We start from the raw sequence: 22016 nt of genomic DNA on the forward strand, positions 1-22016 counted from the left end.
ATATGTTGGGTGGGCATTTGGTAGATAAACTGATTAGAAATGAAATAATAAATCTTTAATTTTATGTCCAATTAAAAATCCATATAGTATGTTCCCCAGTTATTTTATAGCTGATTTTCATATGTCAAAAATTAGAGCAGAGGAAAATCTTTTAGGAAATAAAATAGTAAGAAAAACCCTTGGGTGTTATTATGTTAATATGAGACATAAATCTTTGGTGTTAAAAGCACTCAGAATTACTAGATGATAAGTGTTTTATGGAATGCATTTTTTCTATTAACGCCATTATAAAAGTACATTTCAAAATGTGAGAGGAACTGAATCAATTGTAAGCAATGCTTACATTCGCCACAAATGAATAGGGGAAAAGAGAGTTGACAGTTTGTTGGCTAATTTTGGCAAATGTCCTATTTTGGACTGATTATCAGTTTAATAGATAATACTTATTTCTAAACCTCACTGTTTTAAAGTAGGAAAAAGATAAACTTTCTAAAATGCCTAATCAATAAAAGTAGAGGCTAGGTAAGTATGTGATATGGAATATAGAAAATTTACACAAATTTCATTAAAGTATAAAGTAAGAATCTTATTCATTCACTTAAGTTCTGGCAAGATCTGAATATCTTTTCAAGGGATTAGTATACCCAATATTAAAGATATTTAAGAAATAGATATTCTATACAATATAAGATCTCATTTTTATTTTTCTCATCATAAAGCCCATTCATAGCTTATTTTGTGCTCCAATAATTTTATTTTGAAGTTTAATTTCATCGTAATATATAGTCATTGACAAATTAACAGACTGGGCCTTGTCCTGAAATTTCTGGTCTCCAATTCCATTTTGTCTATTTGTACATTGAAGGCGATTAAAAATAAATAAAACTACTCTTTTTAGGAACAGTCTGATAAGTTAACTATTTTGATTTGTCTATAATTCTATTAAGAATTAAATCTTAGTTATAAAACGAATGATTTGAGAACTAAGGTGTATGTCTTTTCTACGACTTGGTAAGTCTATAAAATTGAATGCAGCTGCAAACTATTAATCAGGATTACTTTGAGAAATAAGGTATGCAGTAATAGTGAATAAATAAAGCAATTATAAATTATTTTTACATGCTAAAAACAAATCCATCCTCAGGAGAGAAGGAAATACTCCCTAATTAGATATTTATCAAGTGCCATTTTCAAATAATTTATCTTTATAAATAAATACATGCTCTAGAAACACTCTGTATCCTATCGAAATCTTACTGTTTTACTGGCGCGGACATTGTAGATATAAAGTTCTCTCTCATTTTTACTGCATTTCTAGACCCTTCCTTCCCTTACATTGCGTGAGGAAGGCAGTAAGAATGATCTCATCACCAACTATATGTACTTGTTTTACTATTTGAACCTTAAGTGCTGTATCTTATTTATATAATGAACCGTAATATTTTAGTTAGTCATCTATGCTTAATAAGAAAGTACATTTCTTGATCTCAGTATTAACCAGAAATCTGTGAGGTTCTGAGCACATCAGAACCTGAAGTGGATTGCACAGTTCAGCTATCTGACCACAGAGCGAGAATTCAGGAACTCATGTCAAATTCAGGAATGAGGTTTGACCTGGAAACTTAGTAAACCTAAGACTCTCATACACACTGCTTTTATACCACAAAAAGAGCTAGTATGTTTTCTATACAGTGTAACACAGCAAATTATTGTAAAAGTTAAAATCTATATTGATTTGCTGTTTTCCTTCAACAGTAGCTTCATGACAAATAGATATTTCTGAGTCCTTGCAATATCCTTTAATAATCAAGGTGAACAAAGATAAATTGGACCAGATATAAAAATCTTTCCAGATGACTATACTCATGGAAAAAACCTAAGTCTCTGAATTGCTAAATAAAATTGTTCAGTAAATTAAATCAAGATCAATTGCTGTTCTGTTTAATTTAGTCTCAAAACTTCTGAGACCTTTTCCTCAAAATGGTGCTTGGCTTAAAATTAAAAATTACAGTGCCTTTTTTTTGGCCTTTGCAAACTGATCCAAAATTAGATTTTGAAATTTACCGGGCATCAAAAATGTCAATTACCTAATAGTCATAAAGTTTTATTTGTTTTTGTTTTTGTTTTTAAAATGGAAGGACTAATGTACAGAAAAGTGATGGCCAAAGCTATGCTAACTTTTATCTAGTGGTAAAATGATTACCCAGGTTTTGAAGTTCTGATAATCATAGATGCTAAAGAAATGGAGTCTCAATTTTGATGTATTACAAATCAAAATTAGAATGTTTCCATTAATTTCTTAGTGTTTTATACTTTTAGTTAATTAATTTCATTCTCTTGCAGCTAAATCAGAAAAATTATTACTTAATTTAGATATTACAAATTCAGTGTACATTTTTGTAATGATTAAGCTCTTGATTTTGAGTAATTGCTCATACCAGTATTCTGGGTTTAAGTATTCAATATTATGACATGTCTTTAGGAGGTATCTAAATGTTAATTATCAAGGTTAGGAGTAAACATTTATATGAAGGTAAAAGTAAATCTCAAAACTTTCAGTTAATAGTGTTTTTTATTAAAATATATTTAATAATTATTGCATATGAACAGTGTTCTGTCTCATAAAACCTTGATCTCTTTTCTACCACTGGATGCTATCATTTATAAAAACAAGATGGTTAGTTATTTTGGAGATGTTCTTTCCCTGAATATTTCTTGAACATGTTTAAACAAAGATGCTGCACTTGATGACATTTTTCCTTATGTGATAGCTAGCAAAGTATTTAGGTCAGCAGACTATTTGGCATCCACTGAGTATTTTTTTAGCTGTAAAGTGTAGTGAGGCCGCTTTCTTTTGAACTTATTTTGCTTAGTTATGGGTTTGTATTTCTAGTCTCATTTGCAGGTTAAAGGATTTCCCTGAGTAATGCAATAAACTGGTAGAAGTAGTAATGGAAAATTATGTGGATTCAGTAAATCATTTGGCTATTACTTAAAACACATGAACACCTTGAAATTAAAACCTGAGAAAATTAATTAACAAACTTCTGAGCAACAAATCAACTCATCACCAACTCATCACTTATTAGTAATTAACCTTTACATCTTATGTTAGACAATCTTCTGTCTTCTAATAATCCAAATACAACAAATAAGCAATTCTAATTGAGAATTTTTATAGAGTTAATGCTTCCAAAGGATCTGTTTTTTAACTCATAGTGTATAGTATGCCAAATTACAGGATTCTTCAAATATAGATTGGAGTACAGTATCTCTCAAACAATAATTTGTAATTTTCTAAAAGCATGAATTTGAATTAATGTATCCTGTGAGAAGTTGGGGCAAATATTTGTCCTTAACCCAACACTGGACACAGAAATTTTCTGAAGTGGTAAAGAATATCTTCTGGTAGAAGTGAAGGGAAATGCAATGGCCTAAGAAAGTGATTGTTCTGAGACAGACAACAGAAGTTCTAGATATATTCAGTAGCAGAATGTTCTGTATTTGCTGTAAAGGGAAAGCATATTTTAAATTTCTAAAGTTACTGCCTTAGGTGATAAGTTGCAAATGATGGTGATTTATGAGATTTTTAGATCTCAGGAATTACATTCTTTTTTCATATTACTACCTATTTCATCTTAGCACTTCTAATGATTCTTTCCCACCCTCCTAGCTACGTTTCTTTTCTTTCTAAATCATTTTTTTCTTTTTCCTATGTTCACCTTCATTCTGGTATCCTATTATTAAATTTAATAAAGTATAAAACACATTTCAATGTGTGGATCATCGATAAAACAAGCGATAGTAAAGGAAAGCTACATTTTATCTTTATAATCACACTAATTAGGCCAAATCAATACAATAGAGCATGCCATTAGTAAACAAGTAAGTAACCATGACTATTTTTCTAGAAATAAATTTTTATAGTTTATTTTAATTTCATATCTTTCTCAATGAAGTTGTATGTTATTTTATTATTTAGGATGTCTCAACCACAATGCTACAATTAGATACACATAGCTTCCATTTAATCGATAGTAAGACTGACAAATAAATACACTCAGGCACAACATATACAAAGTTTAGGGTTATGTAAGATTGTTTTTTGAATAATCCAGTGAAAAGAGATATTCTGAATATTTTGGCTTATGCACATTGAGGTGTTTAGCAATTTATCGTCAGACTTTAAAGTTAATACTCGTCTTGGAAATATTCATAGTAGAGAATTTCTTTTAATTCCTTTTGACTAGCTTGAAAAATGAATTACACATTTGCATTTTTTTCCCTCTCAAATTAGTATACTACAAAACTTGTCATTAAAATCGGAGGGGAGAGTAGAGTGTAGTGGTTAAGGATAAGGTCTCTGATTGTGACTGCCTGGATTTAGAGGCCACCCCACTGCCCAGTGATGAGACTTTCGGTAGGTTGCTTCTCTCTCAGGCTCAGTTCTCCCATTTAGAAAATGAGGATACCTTAGATCTTATATCCCAGGGTTGCTGAGAAAGTATATTCAGTCATTTCTAAAAATACTTAATCTAGTGCTTGACTTGTATTATGCATTGCATTACTGTGAATGCCTCTTTCATCACATTATTGAAACAACTATATTGAATTATTGCTAATCTTACTTTCATTTTTAGTCTTGACTATTTCAATGTAAACAACGTATGTGTAGCATTATTATATGCTTATTATGTATAAACATATCTTATAATACCTGTTATGAAGATATCCAATATATGATTGCTAAAGAAAATATAATAATGAGCATTTTTATAACTGTGTTCTAAAGTCTACATTAGCTGAATATTTTAGTAAAGGATAATTTTAAAATGTCTATGCTGCTAATCAACTTAGATAATATGAGTATTTTTATGGATTAAACTAGTTTTTTTTTTTTTAAACACATTTGATACATACCATTAAGATATCTTAAAGTAAAAATTTTCAGTCAAGGAAAAATAATTTTGGGGAGAATAGTAACTAAATTTGTGGAGGATATACACACACTTATATATGATTTTACCTTACTTTTCAAAACCTCACAATTCTATGAGTAGGTGCTATTATTATCTCCATTTTACCTGTAATAAAAATGAAGCTTGAAAAGTTAAAGTAACTTCACTTATACTTTAGAGTGTGCAGTGTGAGTTAAAATTTCATAGTGTATTAAAACAACTTTACTCTTCCACACACAAATCAACCTTATAGAAATGGTTATTCACAAAAGAAGAAAATTCACCTCATTTCTGAAAATTAAAATTGCACATATGTATATAGCAGGATCTCATTTCAAATAAATAAATAAATAACAGGCAGCTATGGAATAGAGGAAGAAAAGAAAAAGGAGAGAAAGAAAATCAGAAGGAATATAAACCAATCTGTTAAGAATTATCTTTGAGGAGTAAGATTATAGACATTCTATTTTTAGATTACATATTTACATTATATAGTCTAATTATTTAAACCCTGAGTATGAATTACTTTTGTAATAAAAAAACAGCATATATTTTAAAAAACCCAAAATAAAAACAAATCACCAAAAAAAACCAATACTAATTCACAGACAATTCTGTCATATTATAAGGTAACTGTTATTTGTACCTGAATGATATACTGACTGGAAATAAAAAAAAAAATTTTAAGAAGTTGAACCAATTTGTACTTTGTTTGAAGTTATCAAATATAAAGAGATTCCAGAGAAGTTTCTCTGATGAAATGTGGTATTATTTATTTTAAAAATCACTGCCTTATAAAAAAGAGTAAACAGCATACTTAATATTCTAAATTATTATCTATTGATTAGTAAATCAATTTATATTCTTAAATGCACAACAGGAAAGTTGAAAGAAACATTTTCAAAATTCAACACTAATTCCATTATCAAGATGGTCTTTATGCAACTTGTAAATATAATCTTCCCTGTTTAAAGACATTTAAAACTGTTTTCATTCCAGTCACAGACATTATACACTGATCTTAGTGAATTCTATATGTAAGTTTATTTATTTTTAATTTTTGGGTTTTGTATTTTGAAACAGAACTTAAATTGCAGGTATTTTCTGACCTATTGAATCCCCTTATACTTTATAACTAAGAAATGTGACCAGTAGGCTATAAGTAAATGTTAACAGTTGTTATCTCTGTTTTAATTAAATGTGATTTTTTTCTTTTCATACTTTTTGTTTACAATAGACATATATTGATTTCATTATTAACCCAGTAAACATCTCTTAATGTAAGGGCTCCACTGAATAGATTGGACAGTGTTCCTTCTCTGCAGTCATCAATTGCCTTTCTTTTTGTCTTCTCACATTCCTGTGAGCAGTTGAAAAGATGACAGCAGACATCGGGAAGGGAAGGACCATCGATGTATCAGAGAAGTTGAAAAATGTCCTGATGTCAAAAAAGGCAGGCATGAGGTTAGAATAAAGGAAAAAGGGAACACCTGTGTTAGGGCAAATAAAGAATGAGACAGAGAAGGGAACATTTTCCTACTGATAGAAGTCATCTTTAGAGGCATAAAGGTGGTAGGAAACCTTTGTCTAGTGGTGACATTTGCTTCCAGAGAGGTTCTAAGAAGAAGGTCCGAACTTCTCCAAATATCTTTTGGAAATAATAGATCGTTCACTATATTCCACTGTGCAGTATAAACCATGGCGGAACAAAAGCTTGAACAAAAATCATGTTTAGTAACTTGTTACCAATTCTGTAATTTTTTATGCTAAAGGCAGATAATAAGTTGGCTGTTGTTCAGGCATCTAGTAGTATATGAATCAGACAACTTCCTCTCCTGGTTTCTCCATTCCCCTCACAAAGAAGTGTAAGAAACCAAGATATAAGACAGCATATCAAGTAGAGTGACCTTTTCCTCTCAATGTAAATAATCTTTTAAGTATGAATTAATAAATTCTATGTAAAGAGACTAGAAAATTAAACTTTATGATGGTATGAAGACTGGTGCCTGCCAGTCAACAAGAATAGCTAACTCAAATACTTTAATAGGACATAAGGATGTCCGGACAAATGCTACACAATATATTGGCAACAGGAAATGCTTTGTTTATAAATATTTAACATTGAACGATATCTTCACTTTGTGTTCTCAAAACATGACTGCATGGCTTATGTGAGTCTCATACTTTAAAGCAGAGTTCTGATTTATAGATCAAACAATAAAAGCCTGAAATTGCTCTCATGGTTATTTAATCATGTGTTTTTTAATGTCAAAATAGAATTTAGATTATAAATGAATTCATTTGTTCTACAAAACTGTAGTCTTGCTTTATGAGAAATGTAGAATTCTTCTATATTTTTCTATGACAAAATCAGAACTTCTGAAAGAATGACGTTTGAGGAAAGATCAAAGTAAAGATGCATTTCAAGTTAAACTTTTTTATCATAATTTTTTTAAAGTCACTATCGTATTACTATAGAATAGAAATTATGATAAGGTTATTTGAGATTTTAGATTCCCTTTTCAATCAAATTCATTAAAAGTAAGGAATCACCATAGCATTCTGGAAAATGTGTGGGTTATCAAACTGTTTTAAATATTGGTTTTGCTATGTATTAACTGTGAAATTAGTTAAACCTCTGAATTTCTCTTTCCTCTTCCTCTTCCTCTTCCTCTTTCAACTTTGCTTTAAAATGGGGTTAAGTGTACTTCCTTTGAAAGCTTGTTCTAAGGATTACAGACGTTTCGTCTTAGTTTTACGTGAAAATTCCAGAACCTTGTCAGGGAAGTACACTCAGAAAAGAAACAGCACCACTATTATTGTTGTTGTTATTATTAATACTCTGCCCTCATACAAAATATAAATCATGGTATCGATTTTGTAAATTACCATACAATTAGATATTTTCAATCATTTATTACATAATCTTTTGCAGTAAGTATTAAACCTTCCCATGGAACCTGCGAGAGTGTCGAACAGGTGGAGTTTTCAGTAACACGCAGCCCCTTGATACTGAAACTGCTACTTGATATTTAGCCAACTCAGATTACGGATCACTATTCTCTGTTCCCTTTAACACACACACACAAACACACACAGACGCTCACACATACACCTCCTACAGGCTTCTATATTACATTAATCAAGAGACATAGAAAGAGAGAGATAGAGAATGCTATAGAATTAAAGGGTTACATTTTTAAGGGGCATTAGTGGTTTTCAAAGTACCAATCTATTTTTAAGTAAAGAATGAAAGGAACAAGAGTAATAGTTTAATAACACATTAAAAAAAAAAACAATTTCCATTAAAAGAATTAATGAGAACTTTTAATAAGTCATTCTGTTCCAAATAGTTTTAAAAACTGTCAATACTTCAATTGTTACTAAGCTAAGTGGCCTAAGTTCCATTAATATACTGAAAGCAATAATTACCTAAATATTGCAAATAAGACCTAAAAGCACTATTTGGTCTCTTAATTGGCATCAAATTGATTCTGATTTAATCAGAGTTGAATGTAGTAAAACATTTTGCTGGACAAAAATAAGCAGACAAAAAGACTTTATTACTTATTAATGTTTTGTTACTTTTAATATACTTTGTTTAGTGCCCAACACCTTTGATGTTTTGCTGAGTTCCTTATGGTCAGAGGATCATTAGTGTGCCAAGAGTTACAGCATTTTCTGATAGAATGTATGGAGCATGCACACAGATAACTTCAATTATACTTAGATGGAACTCACTGTAATTTAAAAAGCTTAATTTGCCATTCAAGTTTGTTTGACTTGAACAAGGCAAATGTCAGACATGAGAATGTTTGTACTGGCAATGACTCTAGAACTGGCAGGGTATCTATTCTGCTCTCTGTGGGAACCAGCACATGGAAATTAGTAAGAACACACACGATGTCATGAAGGGATCCAAATGGAACCCAGCAACATTATCTGATACTGACAAGAGAAGAAGGCACCCTCTGACTGGGCAGATGTTCCTTAGTTTGGGTCACTCTTGAAACAGTTTTTATTCTATCGGTTTTTGCTGAGAGGCCACTAACAGAGAAATTCTCATTCCTTTTTGCCCGAAAAACCTACTGTATTCACTTCTGATTATTTTAAGTTAGACAAGTTATGTCATAAACAACAGCAATGTATGTGTAATTATATTTTTTTATACATCAGCTTGATTTCAATCTCAAGTCCCCATACTGCTGGGCGGAGAAAAATAAACTCAGCCAGGTCAGAGAACAGCTGATCTCACTTTTCCAAGTTTTATCCACTGATACATCTGCATCCTGGTCAGTGTTAGTTCATGCAGATGCTACTGAATCCTCCCCTGCCTTCCTGCAGAGGCGACTGTATGTCTGGCTCTCTCTGCCACACTCGCTTCACTCTTGCCAGCACGGAGAAACATTCTACAGAAACATTCTTCTACAGAATTGCACATGGAACACTGACGTGGGGAACGCTGTGAAGTATGCTGACTCCCCAGGTTCCACTTTAGACAAAGGTCCCTTTTATAGTCCAAAACTATCTTAAGCTTTTATCGGATAATTGATGTAGTGTACAGAAACTCATGCTTAAGGCTACACTAATATCTTACACTACTATCTTAGCTGTCGCCTCCTCTTTAGCTTTCTTCTCAGCCTAGACAATATTTGTTTTGTAGATGTGTGGAGATAGGTAGATGGAAGGCGGTTAGTTATGAATCTATCTATTTATGGATGAGAGTCTTTTAAAGCTATTGTTAACACATAAACTTTGTCTCCTACTTAAAGCCTACTAAAAACGCATGTTTTTGAAACTCAAATTTCCTTTCTTACAAATTATTGTTTTTGAGCTTTAAAAATTCTTACTTTTAAACTCAATAGCCAAGAATGTTCTCTTCTCTTATTTCTTCTGTGAGAGCTCTGCCCAGAATTAATGAATTCAAAGATCTACTCTGAATGGTGAGAGAGCCACAGGGTTAAAAAACAATAACAGCAACAATAAAAAAATTACAAAAACATTGATTGATATATCAAAATAGTAGCATAGTGACTGGTTTTCTTTCCTTACTTTACAAGATCAAGCCTATTGTTTGAAAAGGATCAAGGGAAAATAACACATAAAATATCTGGATTAGAGATTCTTTCTCTCCTTGGCTTTTAAAAACTAACATTTTTTTCAGAGTCAGATATGGGAAGTTACTGATAAACATAATGTCAGAATTGCAGTCTCTGTAAATTGATCATTGATTCTACAGCTCAACAAAGGGACATGATTACTCAAAGCATGTACAGTATTAAATAGTTATTTTAACAATTTGATTTTTAGAAAAGTTATCTCAGATGAAGAAGCATTAGTAATTATAAAATTGACTAAATGTAAGGTTTTCCCTGGTTACTTGGGATAATTTCCTTCAGGGAATAGCTCTAATTCTTTACTTTGAAACTACAGTAGTTTTCTTTTATTTTTTCCAAAAAAATCTGAAAATTTAACACAGTATTCAGGGACAACAGTGACCTGACTGGACCTCACCTCTCTGGGTATTTCGTACGCTTTGTGCCTTCATGAATCTGGCCTTCAGGGTTCATTGAACTGGTTGGTTTCCTTTCTAATACGTTCTGAACTTTTCGGACTCCACAAATTGTCATAGCCTATTGCCTTCACCAGGTGGCGCTCCCTTCCTCATCAATGAATTGGTTACCCCTTTCATTCCCTGATTCCCTCAATTTCTACCCTACCTCCACTCATGAGGAATCTCCAGGCTCTCTCTTTTATGGCACTTGTTTGAGGCGAAACTGTATTGCAGATATTTTGATATTTGTGTAGTAAAAAGGGGATCAGACAGAAGACGGGTTTTACTCTATTTCAAATATCATGGCAAGGCCATTTCAATTCTCTGAATGTCAGGGTAGTCTGTGGATTTTGTAACTGCCTTTGCATTTTTTTCAGTTTGAAGTTTATTGGCTAAAGTTTTCAAGTTCTTGTGTACAGAAATCAAGTCCCAATTTCCAATAGTGCTTTATACTCAGTAAACATTAGCAGAATCAAATAGAATGGCAGGTGAGACACAAGAAGTTTACAGATAAATCCAGTGAGATGAATGTGAAAAAATAGCGGTGATTTTAGTTATTTTATTTGACTAAATAAATGTTAATGTTATTAACTATTATCTCATTTACAAGGGGTAAGTGGAGAATTGGTTATGAGGTCTCTTTCTCATCCCTCCATCTCAGCAAACAATTGTGATTTCCTTCTTTTATATCTTCAGGCCAAAAGTTTTACTATTCTTTCTTCATACAATTAAAGAGAGGTAATATATAGTAGTTCATAGCAAAGAAAAGTGCTGAATATTAACTACGAATTCATAATTCCTTTGACAAGCTTCTAAATAACCTCAGAAAGCCTTTCTAGGTAAATACCAAGTTGGATCACTTTATTTCAAAGAAAATAAAAATAACTCAGTTCCTTGACAAGAATCTAAACCTTTTCAGTATTTCAACAAGCGGCATTCGGTGTCGTAGTTCACTGCCATAGCTTCATGTGGGTAAAGACGATCTATTTCAGAGAAAATAAAAAACTAAGCTTACCTCTATCCTTCATAGCCCATCACTTCTGCTATTCAATTATGTGCTCTTTGCTTGTGGGTCCCTGAAACAGTGAGAAAGAATAAAAAAAAAAAAATTAAATATAACGCAATAGCATTTTGTGAAAGGCAAATATTTACAATTTTAATTGATGACAGACACACACTTCATAAAACTATTAGCATGCAACTCCAGCTGCAAAAACTGAACAGCAATATGCCTAAGCTGGTTAGCAGCAAAAAAGTAAACCAATCACATCGACAAAAGCCACCATAAACAAAAAAACTGTATTTAAAAGATTAATAGTTTTGGCATTCATCCCTATCATCAAGTCTTTCACTTTCTTTTTTTCCATCAAAATTTAGCTTACGTTTGATGTTAGCAAGAGTTGCATTACTATTATTGTTAATTTTAGTTCTGTTTATTACCTTGAGGGTTATATATTGTAAAATAATTTTGGTGCCTCTAGTTAATGTTAATTAGTTGTTTTAATAACCTATAACCCTATTTGTTATATTTTTGTAGGTTTACTTTTTTAACTATCAGGAACTTAATAACTGAGAATATTTAACATTACTGTTGCATAGGCAAAATTACATAGTTACTATTAGTGTTACCTGTTTAACGTTTAGTCATCCTTTGAGTCCTGCGACATATTTCCTTAATAATCATCAGCCATCAAGTCTGATAGTCTCAAAAGAAATATCAGCCCTTTAAACTGCCTTCAAGGGCGGTGATATTTAGCACTGAAAATTACAAATAAAGTTTTTGAGGTTGAATAGCAACAACTGGCCAGTGACACTGATGATTTGTTTGTCAAAACAAATTGTTATAAACTACGCAAATGAAGTCCACACACTCCTTTGAGTGAAAACAATAAAGTGAATCTACGCAATGCTTACATGTTGGATGGGATATTTAATGTGCGGGGGAAACTCAAAGGTTGAAGAACTAGGCATTTAGACAGTGGTAAGTGGTAATCTTACCTCTTTATACTCCATTACTCTTTCTCACGAGAGACATGCTAATGCAAACAAGTCAATCAGAATTTGTGTTTAGCAAGATAAAGCTTAGAGGATAGTTTAAAATCCATTTATTATTCTAAATCCATTTTTTTCCATTAACATATTATACATTAGTGTTTACTAACCATGATTCATGTAACAGTTTAGTTTGTTAACTTTTAAATTATTTAACAACCATAAGTTATTAATACATTTTTTTAAGTATTACACAAATATCTTAAAACAAACTTGGGTTCATTTTTGTAATTTTTAAATAGAAAACATTTTAGGCATCTCTTGAAGAAGAAATAAAGCAGGCATTTAAAGCTAGAAAACAAGTAATTCCAAATTTAGTTTTTACAAAAGTTTTCAGCTTTATTGACAAATTATGGCAAACATATTTGACAAATTGTGGTTTCCTATTTAGAGAAGCTTACACATGGAACTTTATGTGTGTGTTTTTTTTTTTTTTAACAAATACAGGTTAAAACACTGAACAAATTCAGTTAGCTACATACATACAGTAGCTGCTTGTTTTCAACCCCATTAAAACAGCATTTAAAATTAAATTTACAAACTTAATATCGAACATCTTCATCTAACTAACATATTAAAAGACAGGTTAAAACATCTTATCTACAACTTTATTATCAGCTAGTTCAAAAACCATATTACAGTCTTTTAGCAACCCTAAACAAAGTTTTTGCTAGTTGAGACTCAAAATCTGTTAACAAATTCATGCTTTCTTTAAAAAAAAAAAAAAAGAAAAAGAAAAAGAAAAAAGAAAAAAAAAGTTACACACAACAATGAAAACAACCAAGAGAATATCATTCTTCTGAATGGTTTATAGACAATGCTTGCCAATGTCTCTTTTAGTCCGTTTTGTAAAATAATACTAGTGTCAATGTCACACCAACAGTATAGGGGAAATACAAGAAATATATGGGAGTAATCATGAGCAGTTATCCTTAGAATAGGAAAAAAAAAAAAAAAAGGACTATTACTTGTCTTGTTGTTGTTTATGTGGAGACCACAGGCTATGAATTGTCTTTGAGGTGAGGTCACCGGTGAGGAGGACCTTCAATATCTACCATAGGGGTGCTCCCTGTATACCCCTCTGGCTGACCTTGGTGGTGGTGCCTTCAGGCTGGAGCGGGTCGTGGCCCATTCTTCTGGTGCTGTGAACGAGAGAATGACAATAACATTCACCTGGCTTCACAGTTATCAGAAATAATCATTTAAGACACATTAGTCAAACAAAGAAAAGAAAATAAAAGATCTCACACTGACAGCACAAGCCTTATTACATGTTCTACATGGTGAGATCATCCAAAAAAAAGTACATATTTTGAAATGCAGCCACTTGGAGTTAAGCTTGCAGGGCATTGTTCAAGAAGACAAAGTCATTAGACTCCATATTTTTTATGTGTTAAATTTCTATGCCACAAAAATAGAAAGAGGAGTATTAATATAAACCATTCCATATTGTATCCTTTATACACACTCCTAAAAGAACTTATATAGAAAACCAGTAGTCCTTAGGCCTTGATTAACTTTAGAATCACCTGGGAATCTTAACATGAAAACAAAACTAAACAAAACAAAATAAAAAAACAAATAATGCCTATTCTCTGTCTCCCAAACTAATTGAGAAGAAAACTCTACATGGTGGAGCCTAGGGTTTAGTATTTTTCAAATGCTTCCCTAAATGATTCTTAAGTGGCCCTGTGTTGATATCCATTGTGCAAAACAAAGTGAGAGGTAAGCAGGATACAAAGCAGAGTAAATTTTATGTAGCAAAATCAGTAAATAGAAAAAAAAATCTCATATTAATTTTTTCAAATAAACAACTTAGAAATACACTGGTACACTAGGAAAACTCTTTATTTACCTGTTAATCAAACTTCCAGCAACCTCAGTGTTTTGGAACCCAGCCCAAACCCAAGAAACAAGCAACCAAGCTTTTGAGTATTATGGAAGATAACACCTGTAAAGTCGATGCCCCCAGAAAAGAAATGCAGCCCTCCTTCAAAGGGCCGGAGCCTAATATTGGGTTTATGATGACTTATTTGAGGCCAGAACTAGGTTATCTGGATTTTTCAATTAGAAATCAGTTCAGGAGAGAGCAGATTTCACACATGAGGCTATGGTGGGAGGAAATACGTACATAAGAAAAGGGATTACTTGAAAAGAGATGCACTGATATTGATAACAGGTATAAAAGGTGGTGGTAATGGCAATATCAACAGGAAAATCATAGCAAACTGAGACTAACTGATGTAGATATATGCTCCCAGATAGTTCAAGTACCCCTAGGAATATCTATAGCCATTTGCCCAAACTGAAGTATAAACTGCACTAACTATAAGATGAAGGATAATAATCAATAATACAGAAAAATGATCAAAATTTATCACGTAGAAACAAATAGCATTGAAATGTGTAAACATTAGGTTTCTGAGGAAATCATCAGGACATCATTATGACAAATGATATCTGATGACAAATGAAAAATTATATATCTCCTTCACAATTTAAGGTAAATAGTTTGTTTCACTATATGATAGGACATAAAATAGAAGTGAGAACTTAAAGAAATAGGAGAAATGTTTCCTTTACTCAGAATATAGAGTAGGGGTTGGCTAACTATGGTCTGTGAGCCAAATTTAGTCAGCTACCTGTTTTGATAAAGTTTTACTGGAACACAGGGATGCTTATTTACTAATCTTGTCTATGTCTGCTTTCACTCTACAAAGGCAGAGTTGAGTAACTGTGATGGAAACCATATTGCCTGCAAAGCCTAAAATTTTTACATTCCGGGTTTTTATAGAAAAGGTTTACAGACTCTTGCTTTAGATCCTATTTTCTTTTTGGTGAGAGACTGAAGATGTTGGTCTTTCTGATGTGATCTCTTAAGGAGGAATTTATCTTTGAGCTTCCAAAATTTCTCAGCATAGACATTTTGGAGAATTTTATGTATATATGTTCTTGTTTGGATTTAAGTAAATTTTCTTTGATGTACTAGAAAAGAAATGAATTTTTGCTTACAAGTTTGAGGTGACTTCTTAGCTTTATGTAATATAAATTTTATACTTTGTCTAAGAAGAATCATGAATATGTTAATGGTTTTTGTCCTCTAATGGTAAAATACCCCAGTTTATTATTGTTTTTAACAATGGGAATGTACCGCTTTTTGCTCGATTTGTTCTAGTGTTAGGGATCCCTGGATGGCTGTCTATAAGGTGGCTGAGATAATATAAATTTCAAGTGTTCTCAGGAAATGGAGGTTCTGGATCCTTTATCAGATGCTGAACATTCCTGGTTAGTTCTGAAAATAGCAGAACAACCATGAATAGAGTGATAGCAATACCTGCCACATCTACCCCCAGATCTGTGATAACCTTTAAACTGGCATAATCTTGGGGATTTGCCACAGAACACATAAGTGTTTAATAAGAACACATTAACTTGGCTTTACCTGACTTCATCTAAAGCTCTAGACAGCCAATTGATGGACTAAAAACTTAGATTTCTTAACCGTTGGCCAACTTTGAAATGGGAAGTGTCACTGTTCACTGCTACATCCTTAGTGCCTGGAAAAAATGCAGTGTCTTGTAGGGGTTTAATGCAATGAAAGAGTGCAAGAATGATTAACTCTAGGGACTATGAGACAGAAAGAGCTTCTGAAGACAACCTTGAAAACAGTGACAATTGAGCTGAAGAAATTCAACATTAATTTTAAAAAAAACTCTAACTAGAAATTTTATATATTTGTTATTGAGTTGAAGTCAGACTTCTTACTGAAGAAAGTTTATTAGGTAAGTACCAAAAATATTCACTCCTAGATTCAGTGAAACAAATAGGCGAATCCCATTACAAAAAAAGTGTAATAACATTATATTTCATTGCACAAAAGTGTGCTCTTTTATAATTTTGTTTGTATGCAAATAAGTAGTAGGCTTTTTCCTTGAAAAGGGTAGGAAAACTGGAAGTACTATTAGTCTTCCATAATTATAACCAGAAAGGCTAATGGGAAGGAATCTATTTTCTTTTTGCAAGGTATTTTCTATTTGTCCCATCTGCTTTTACTTTCTTTTTTCTTTCTTTCTTTCTTCCTTTTCTTAATGTTAAGGAATCTTTAAAAATTCTAAAACTTTACCATTAGCAGAGGAAATCCAGGATTTATTTCACTAAGTTCAGGTCTTGTGTCCATTTTTCACATATTCTCAATAACAACAGTGAATACAGGTCAGGAAAATATTATTCCTATTTGTGCCAAGTTTCCTTGGTCTATTTTTCCTAATATCATAATGTTTATTTTTCCTAATATCATAATGTTTATTAATGTTTATAATACAAGCCAGCTTCTTTTAGTGAAATTATTGTCTTTGATCAGGACTGAAGAGCATTGACCCAATGAATGTTTTCCCTTTGTCATTGAGCCTCAAATGTCAACCAGTCCCCGCATTGCTCACCAGAAGCTATTGAATTTCTTTACTGTAAGTATCGGGATAGATTCTTAGAAATCTAAAGGAATTCTATCTTGTGTCCACATGGAACCCTGCACATGGGAAAACCCCAAACATAGTAAGAGACAAACTATTGTAAGGTCTTCATGGTGGGAATTCTCTAAAATTTAAAGTTATAAAGACCCAGGAATGGGCATAGCATTTATGTTTTCCTGGGGTTCTTCTGTTCAGCAAGCACCCTGAGGTGGTTTTAAAACATTTTAGGGCTTCATGCAAATTTTGGAGCCCTGGATAATTGTTTCTATTCCCATGAGGTGGTCTAGGGGGTCATTTAAAAAAATCATTGCAGACAATGAAATTTAGATATAATCTTTCTTTGTCCTTCTGGAAAATGGTAAAGGAAGTAAGATACTCTTAAAATCAGGATAACTGTCATATGCAAAGCATTAGCTAGACAAAGCATGTGAATTGAGCAACTAAATTATTACTTAGAGAGAGAAGTTAGAAAATAACTGTCTGCCGAGTTGAAATTACTAGAATGGTTTACAGAATTGTGGATCTGGAAATAACAAATGAGGTGATGAAAAACAGCTCAAGTGATTTGATCAAATTCCCCAAATTTCCAGACTTCCCAACTCAGATTTTAATGCACCATAGGTATAAAATAAGAAGGGGGTAGATAAAGCCTTCATTAAATAAACTTTTCGCTCTGTTTTTCTTTACTAAAGATCTCTCATGTACTAGTCATTGTACTTAGTCGTGCATCTGAGGACGGTTTAAGAAGCCTTAAGGAGATCACAGGACAAAACTAATAAGAAGTTTCATAGATTACGATGCAATTATAATTGAAATTTGAGAAAGTTCAGGGGATAGCCGAGAGAAGGCAGCTACTAACTTCCATTATTTAAATGAACTTGGATTGAACTCGAGCATTTATAGTCAAAGAAGTAATTTTCCGAACAAATATGTAGCATAATTAAGAATGCAGATGTTGTTTAACCTACTCAAAGGGACTCACTTTCTTTAAAGGTTTTCCTGTATTAATTAATTTGTATCATCTGGCCTTGTTTCTTAAACTGGATTCTAAAATCTGTGAGAGAAAAGACCTTCTTCTAAATTGGAAGGCACGTAGTAAGAACACCATAAATATTTGTAAGCTACATATAAATGATATTATTAACAAAATGAATTTTGAAATTAATTATGCAAAATTAAAAAAAGATTCTTACTCAGAGCACGTTGTTAGCAATTAGGTTATAGTGTTGTGCATATTTGAAATATACCCATATTCCTTTTAAAAATACTCCACCTCTGGCTTTTTGACTCAGACTGATTGTTTACCCAGCCGAGTCAAGTTTTACAGAACACCTGTAGAGTGCATCTCCATTAAAAGGTAATAAGAATCATTGAGGAACATTTTACTTTGATAAAGGGGTGTAAATTACCCAGGTAACTCTTTCCTGTCCATTAAATGTTACTATACTTAAAAAGCTTTTGCATCTCAAATACTCTGCTCTCAGCAGAATGGGGACTATTAAGTGGTGTGCATTCCTCAAGGTGCTCTCTGCCAGGACCAGGTACCTTGGGGAGCATTCAGAGTGGGAAAGAAAAATCTGGATGATTTTTAAAGTTGCAAAACTGTGTTCTATGATTGTTCCACAGATACTATAAACACTGAGGTTGGTGGGGGGAAAAAATGAAACATAGGAGCAAAGTGCAACTTTGAAAAAAGGTAGCATTATTTAAGTACTTGCAAAGGAAACCTTTAATGTTTATCTTTCTGTAAGTAGGTTTAAAATGCCACCTTCAGAGTAATGAGTAAATTAACTTTAGAAACCAGTTCAGAAAGGATATAAGATAGCAGAGAGATTACTGAGGGCATGGCTCTTAAATCCACACTTTGCTAGACCTACATAGCTAGTTGATATGTTTCTGAGCTCTGAAAAAAAAAAAAAAAAAACCTCAAAAATAATTTATTTTAAACACACTATAACGAAAAAGTACAGCTCATGCTATTTATTTCTGGTACACTATAGACTGATATGCAAAACCCACAACTAAAGTAGGAAACCTAAATTAATCTCTATTGCTACTGGCTAGTGTCTGGTTTTCCTAGTGTCTATTGCTAGTGTCTGGTTTGCCAATCACAAAAGAGCATTACAACAAAATTCGCACTGGCTCTAAGCCACTCGGTTTGCCAATCTCAGTTAAGTTTCTAATCTTTCAGAAAATATCATTCTTTCTAAAATCATCTTTCAAATATACACTTACATGTTATTTTATGGCTATTTATTACCTCCCAAAATATGTTAAATATTTTATCATTGTAATTCACTATAATCATAATGTCCATTTTCTTTATTTAATTTAAAAATATCTATCCTATTTTTTAAAAGGAGATATTACCATCATACTTTCTGAGAGTGAAGCACAATGCTAGGCGTTTTATGTATATTATTAGCAAATACAATTTTTCTTCAAGAGAGGTGCTAACATTGCCTTCCTTTAAAAGATGAGGAAGCTATAGCTCTCAGAAGTTTAGATGTTGGGAAGACCTAGAATTTTTATCTATTACTCTCTCACCTTCTATCGGAAAGAAATTCCTCATTGTCACTTCCTTTTCTTTTCTTTCCCAGAAATAGGGCTTAATTTTTACTCCCTTTGGATTACATAACAATTGATGATTCCAATGATAATTAACTAAATAATTAAGATCATAGCTTTAATTTTGTGAACAAGAATGTGGGCTGCTTGAACTGAATTTCTTAAGGTGAAATCCAGGTGTTCATCCAAAGTGCTAGGCAGGGTTTATCTCCTCATATCTTAGTATTTAAAAAAATTAATGGAATTTTGGAACCAAATGGCTCAACCATTTCATCCACACAATTTGTATTGCCACTATTTGTTATCGTTGAGTTTATGGTTTTAAGATGCAGTTAGTAAAAGAGAAAAATACCGAAGAAGAAATATAGATGACTAGCATCTGTTTTCACAGACAAACAGAGTGAATTATGTTCCAAGAAGAGTTAACTTTCAGTTCATTATTAGTTATGCACTAAGTAAATTCAGTCAGTTCATGGGAAGCATTTAAAAATTCTATCATTGTTTCAAAATTTTTATTAGATATTTTCTGTTAGAAAAAAGTAACACTTGGGATAATCCACTCAGAGATTAACAAAGAGCTGGCCTATTCACAACTCTAGAATCTTAAAATGCACATGGCAGACACTCGGTAATCACTTATTGAATAAATTAATTATGTTTAAATATTTTACATCTTCATTTTATACTCATAAAAGGAACCATAAGCTTCCTTCAGATGGATCCTCCCTCTTTGAATGGGAGTCCCAAAAGTCTTGCAGTGAGGGCTGCCTCTGAATTTTGTTTTTTCCTCTTCTTGTTGAAAGACCCTTTCAGCAAGTCTCTTAATCTGTATACTGATAACACATTTAAATTGTCACAAACCATTCTGGGGTTCTGACATGCATATCCAACTGCCTGTGGGACATCTCCTCAGGTGTCTCAAAGTAAACATTTTCCCAAACTAAACTCATCTTTTTTCCATAGTACATACTAATTTTCCCAAGTTTCCTATTTGAGAGAAAGATGCTACTACCTAGTTACCCACCAAAAACTCTTTGCATCTTCATGACCTCCTCTTTTCTTTGCCTAATGGATCTAAGCAATAACAAAGCTTTATCTTTTTTCTTTAATAGATATTTAACTCATGCATTTCTTTCCATCTCTGTTACCCTTATTTCACTGCAAGTCATTATCATCTTTGCCCAGAATTCTCAGCTACTTAGTTCCTTTTTTATCTTTCCATTATTTTTATGCATTCATTCTATGTTTATATCCTCCCTACTGTGGGTGTGTACAATTCCTTACTCTTATCCATTTTCTAGCCAAGAGACTTTTCTAAGTACAATTGATTAAGCCTGTACAATTGCCCCTGTAGCACATTCAAAATCAAATCCAAATTCCTTAGCAAGGAATTCCATACAAGGCCCAACTTGATCTGATCCCTGACTTCATTTTAGGCAAGTGGAGTTGACGACTTTACTGATCACTTAAAGTACAAGTATTGCACTGTATTCATTGAAAAATTTCTTGGATAAATACCCAGAAGTGAGATTACTTTATCTCTTGGTCTCTTGTTATAACCTTTGTTTTAAAGTCTTTTTTTGTGTGGTGTAAGTATTGCTACCCCAGTTTTTTGTTTGTTTGTTTGTTTGTTTTCATTTTCATGGAATATCTTTTACCATCCCTTTACTGTCAGTCTCTGTGTGCCTTTCGATCAGAAGTGAGTCTTGTTTAGGCAGCATATGATAGGAACATTTAATCCATTTACATTTAAAGTAATTTGATAAACCAAAATATATATGGGCAAATAATTTTTGACAATGGAGCCAAAAACACAATGGAGAAAAGAAAGCCTCTTCAATAAATGGTGCTGAGAAAATTGGAAAGCCACAAGCATAAGAAACTAAACTGCTGTCATCATATACCGAAATTAACTCACGATGTATCAAAGATCTAAATATATGACCTCAAACAATAAATTGGAAAAGAAAACACCAAAAAAACAGATACTAACTTATGGACCTTGGTCTTAGACAGTATTTTATGAATTTGACTCAAAGGTAAGAGAAGTAAAAGCAAAAATAAATGAATGGGCCTATATCAAACTAAAAAGCTTCTGCACAGCAAAAGAAACCACCAACAAAACAAAGAGGCAACCATCTGAATGGGAGAAGATATTTGCAAACAATACCACTGATAAGGGGCTAATATCCAAAATATATGAAGAACTTATACAACTCAATGACAATAAAATAAACAATCCAATTAAAAATGGGCAGAGGTGGGAGGTAGATGGGGTAAAGAGGGTCAAATATGTGGTGACAAAGAAATCTAATTATGGTAGGTAAACACACAGTTTACTGTTAAAGCTGAAACTTACTGGATTTTGTTAACCAATGTCACCATAAAAATAAATTAAATAAATAAATAAATAAA

General features: G+C 32.4%; 1 protein-coding gene across 24 annotated transcripts in view; it reads right to left on the minus strand.

The window, feature by feature from the left end:
* KHDRBS2 (KH RNA binding domain containing, signal transduction associated 2) overlaps window positions 1-22016 on the minus strand; it is a 507385-nt gene that overhangs the window by 9978 nt on the left and 475391 nt on the right. For 12 of the 24 annotated variants that reach the window (XR_004950415.1, XR_004950417.1, XR_004950413.1 and 9 more), the window contains 2 exons: window positions 13533-13706; window positions 11528-11588 (listed from right to left, as the gene is read on the minus strand). Coding sequence is in view for 5 of the 24 variants with exons in the window: in XM_036219045.1 (XP_036074938.1) it covers window positions 13609-13706 (98 nt within the window). In the remaining 19 variants the exon portion in view is untranslated. Of the gene's footprint in view, window positions 1-4717; window positions 11589-12601; window positions 13707-22016 lie in introns of those variants that run through there. The other 12 variants (XR_004950412.1, XR_004950408.1, XR_004950403.1 and 9 more) reach the window with 6 other exon arrangements.

Source organism: Rousettus aegyptiacus, unplaced genomic scaffold (assembly GCF_014176215.1).
Source record: "Rousettus aegyptiacus isolate mRouAeg1 unplaced genomic scaffold, mRouAeg1.p scaffold_m13_p_1, whole genome shotgun sequence".
In the NCBI taxonomy this organism is placed as follows: domain Eukaryota; kingdom Metazoa; phylum Chordata; class Mammalia; order Chiroptera; family Pteropodidae; genus Rousettus; species Rousettus aegyptiacus.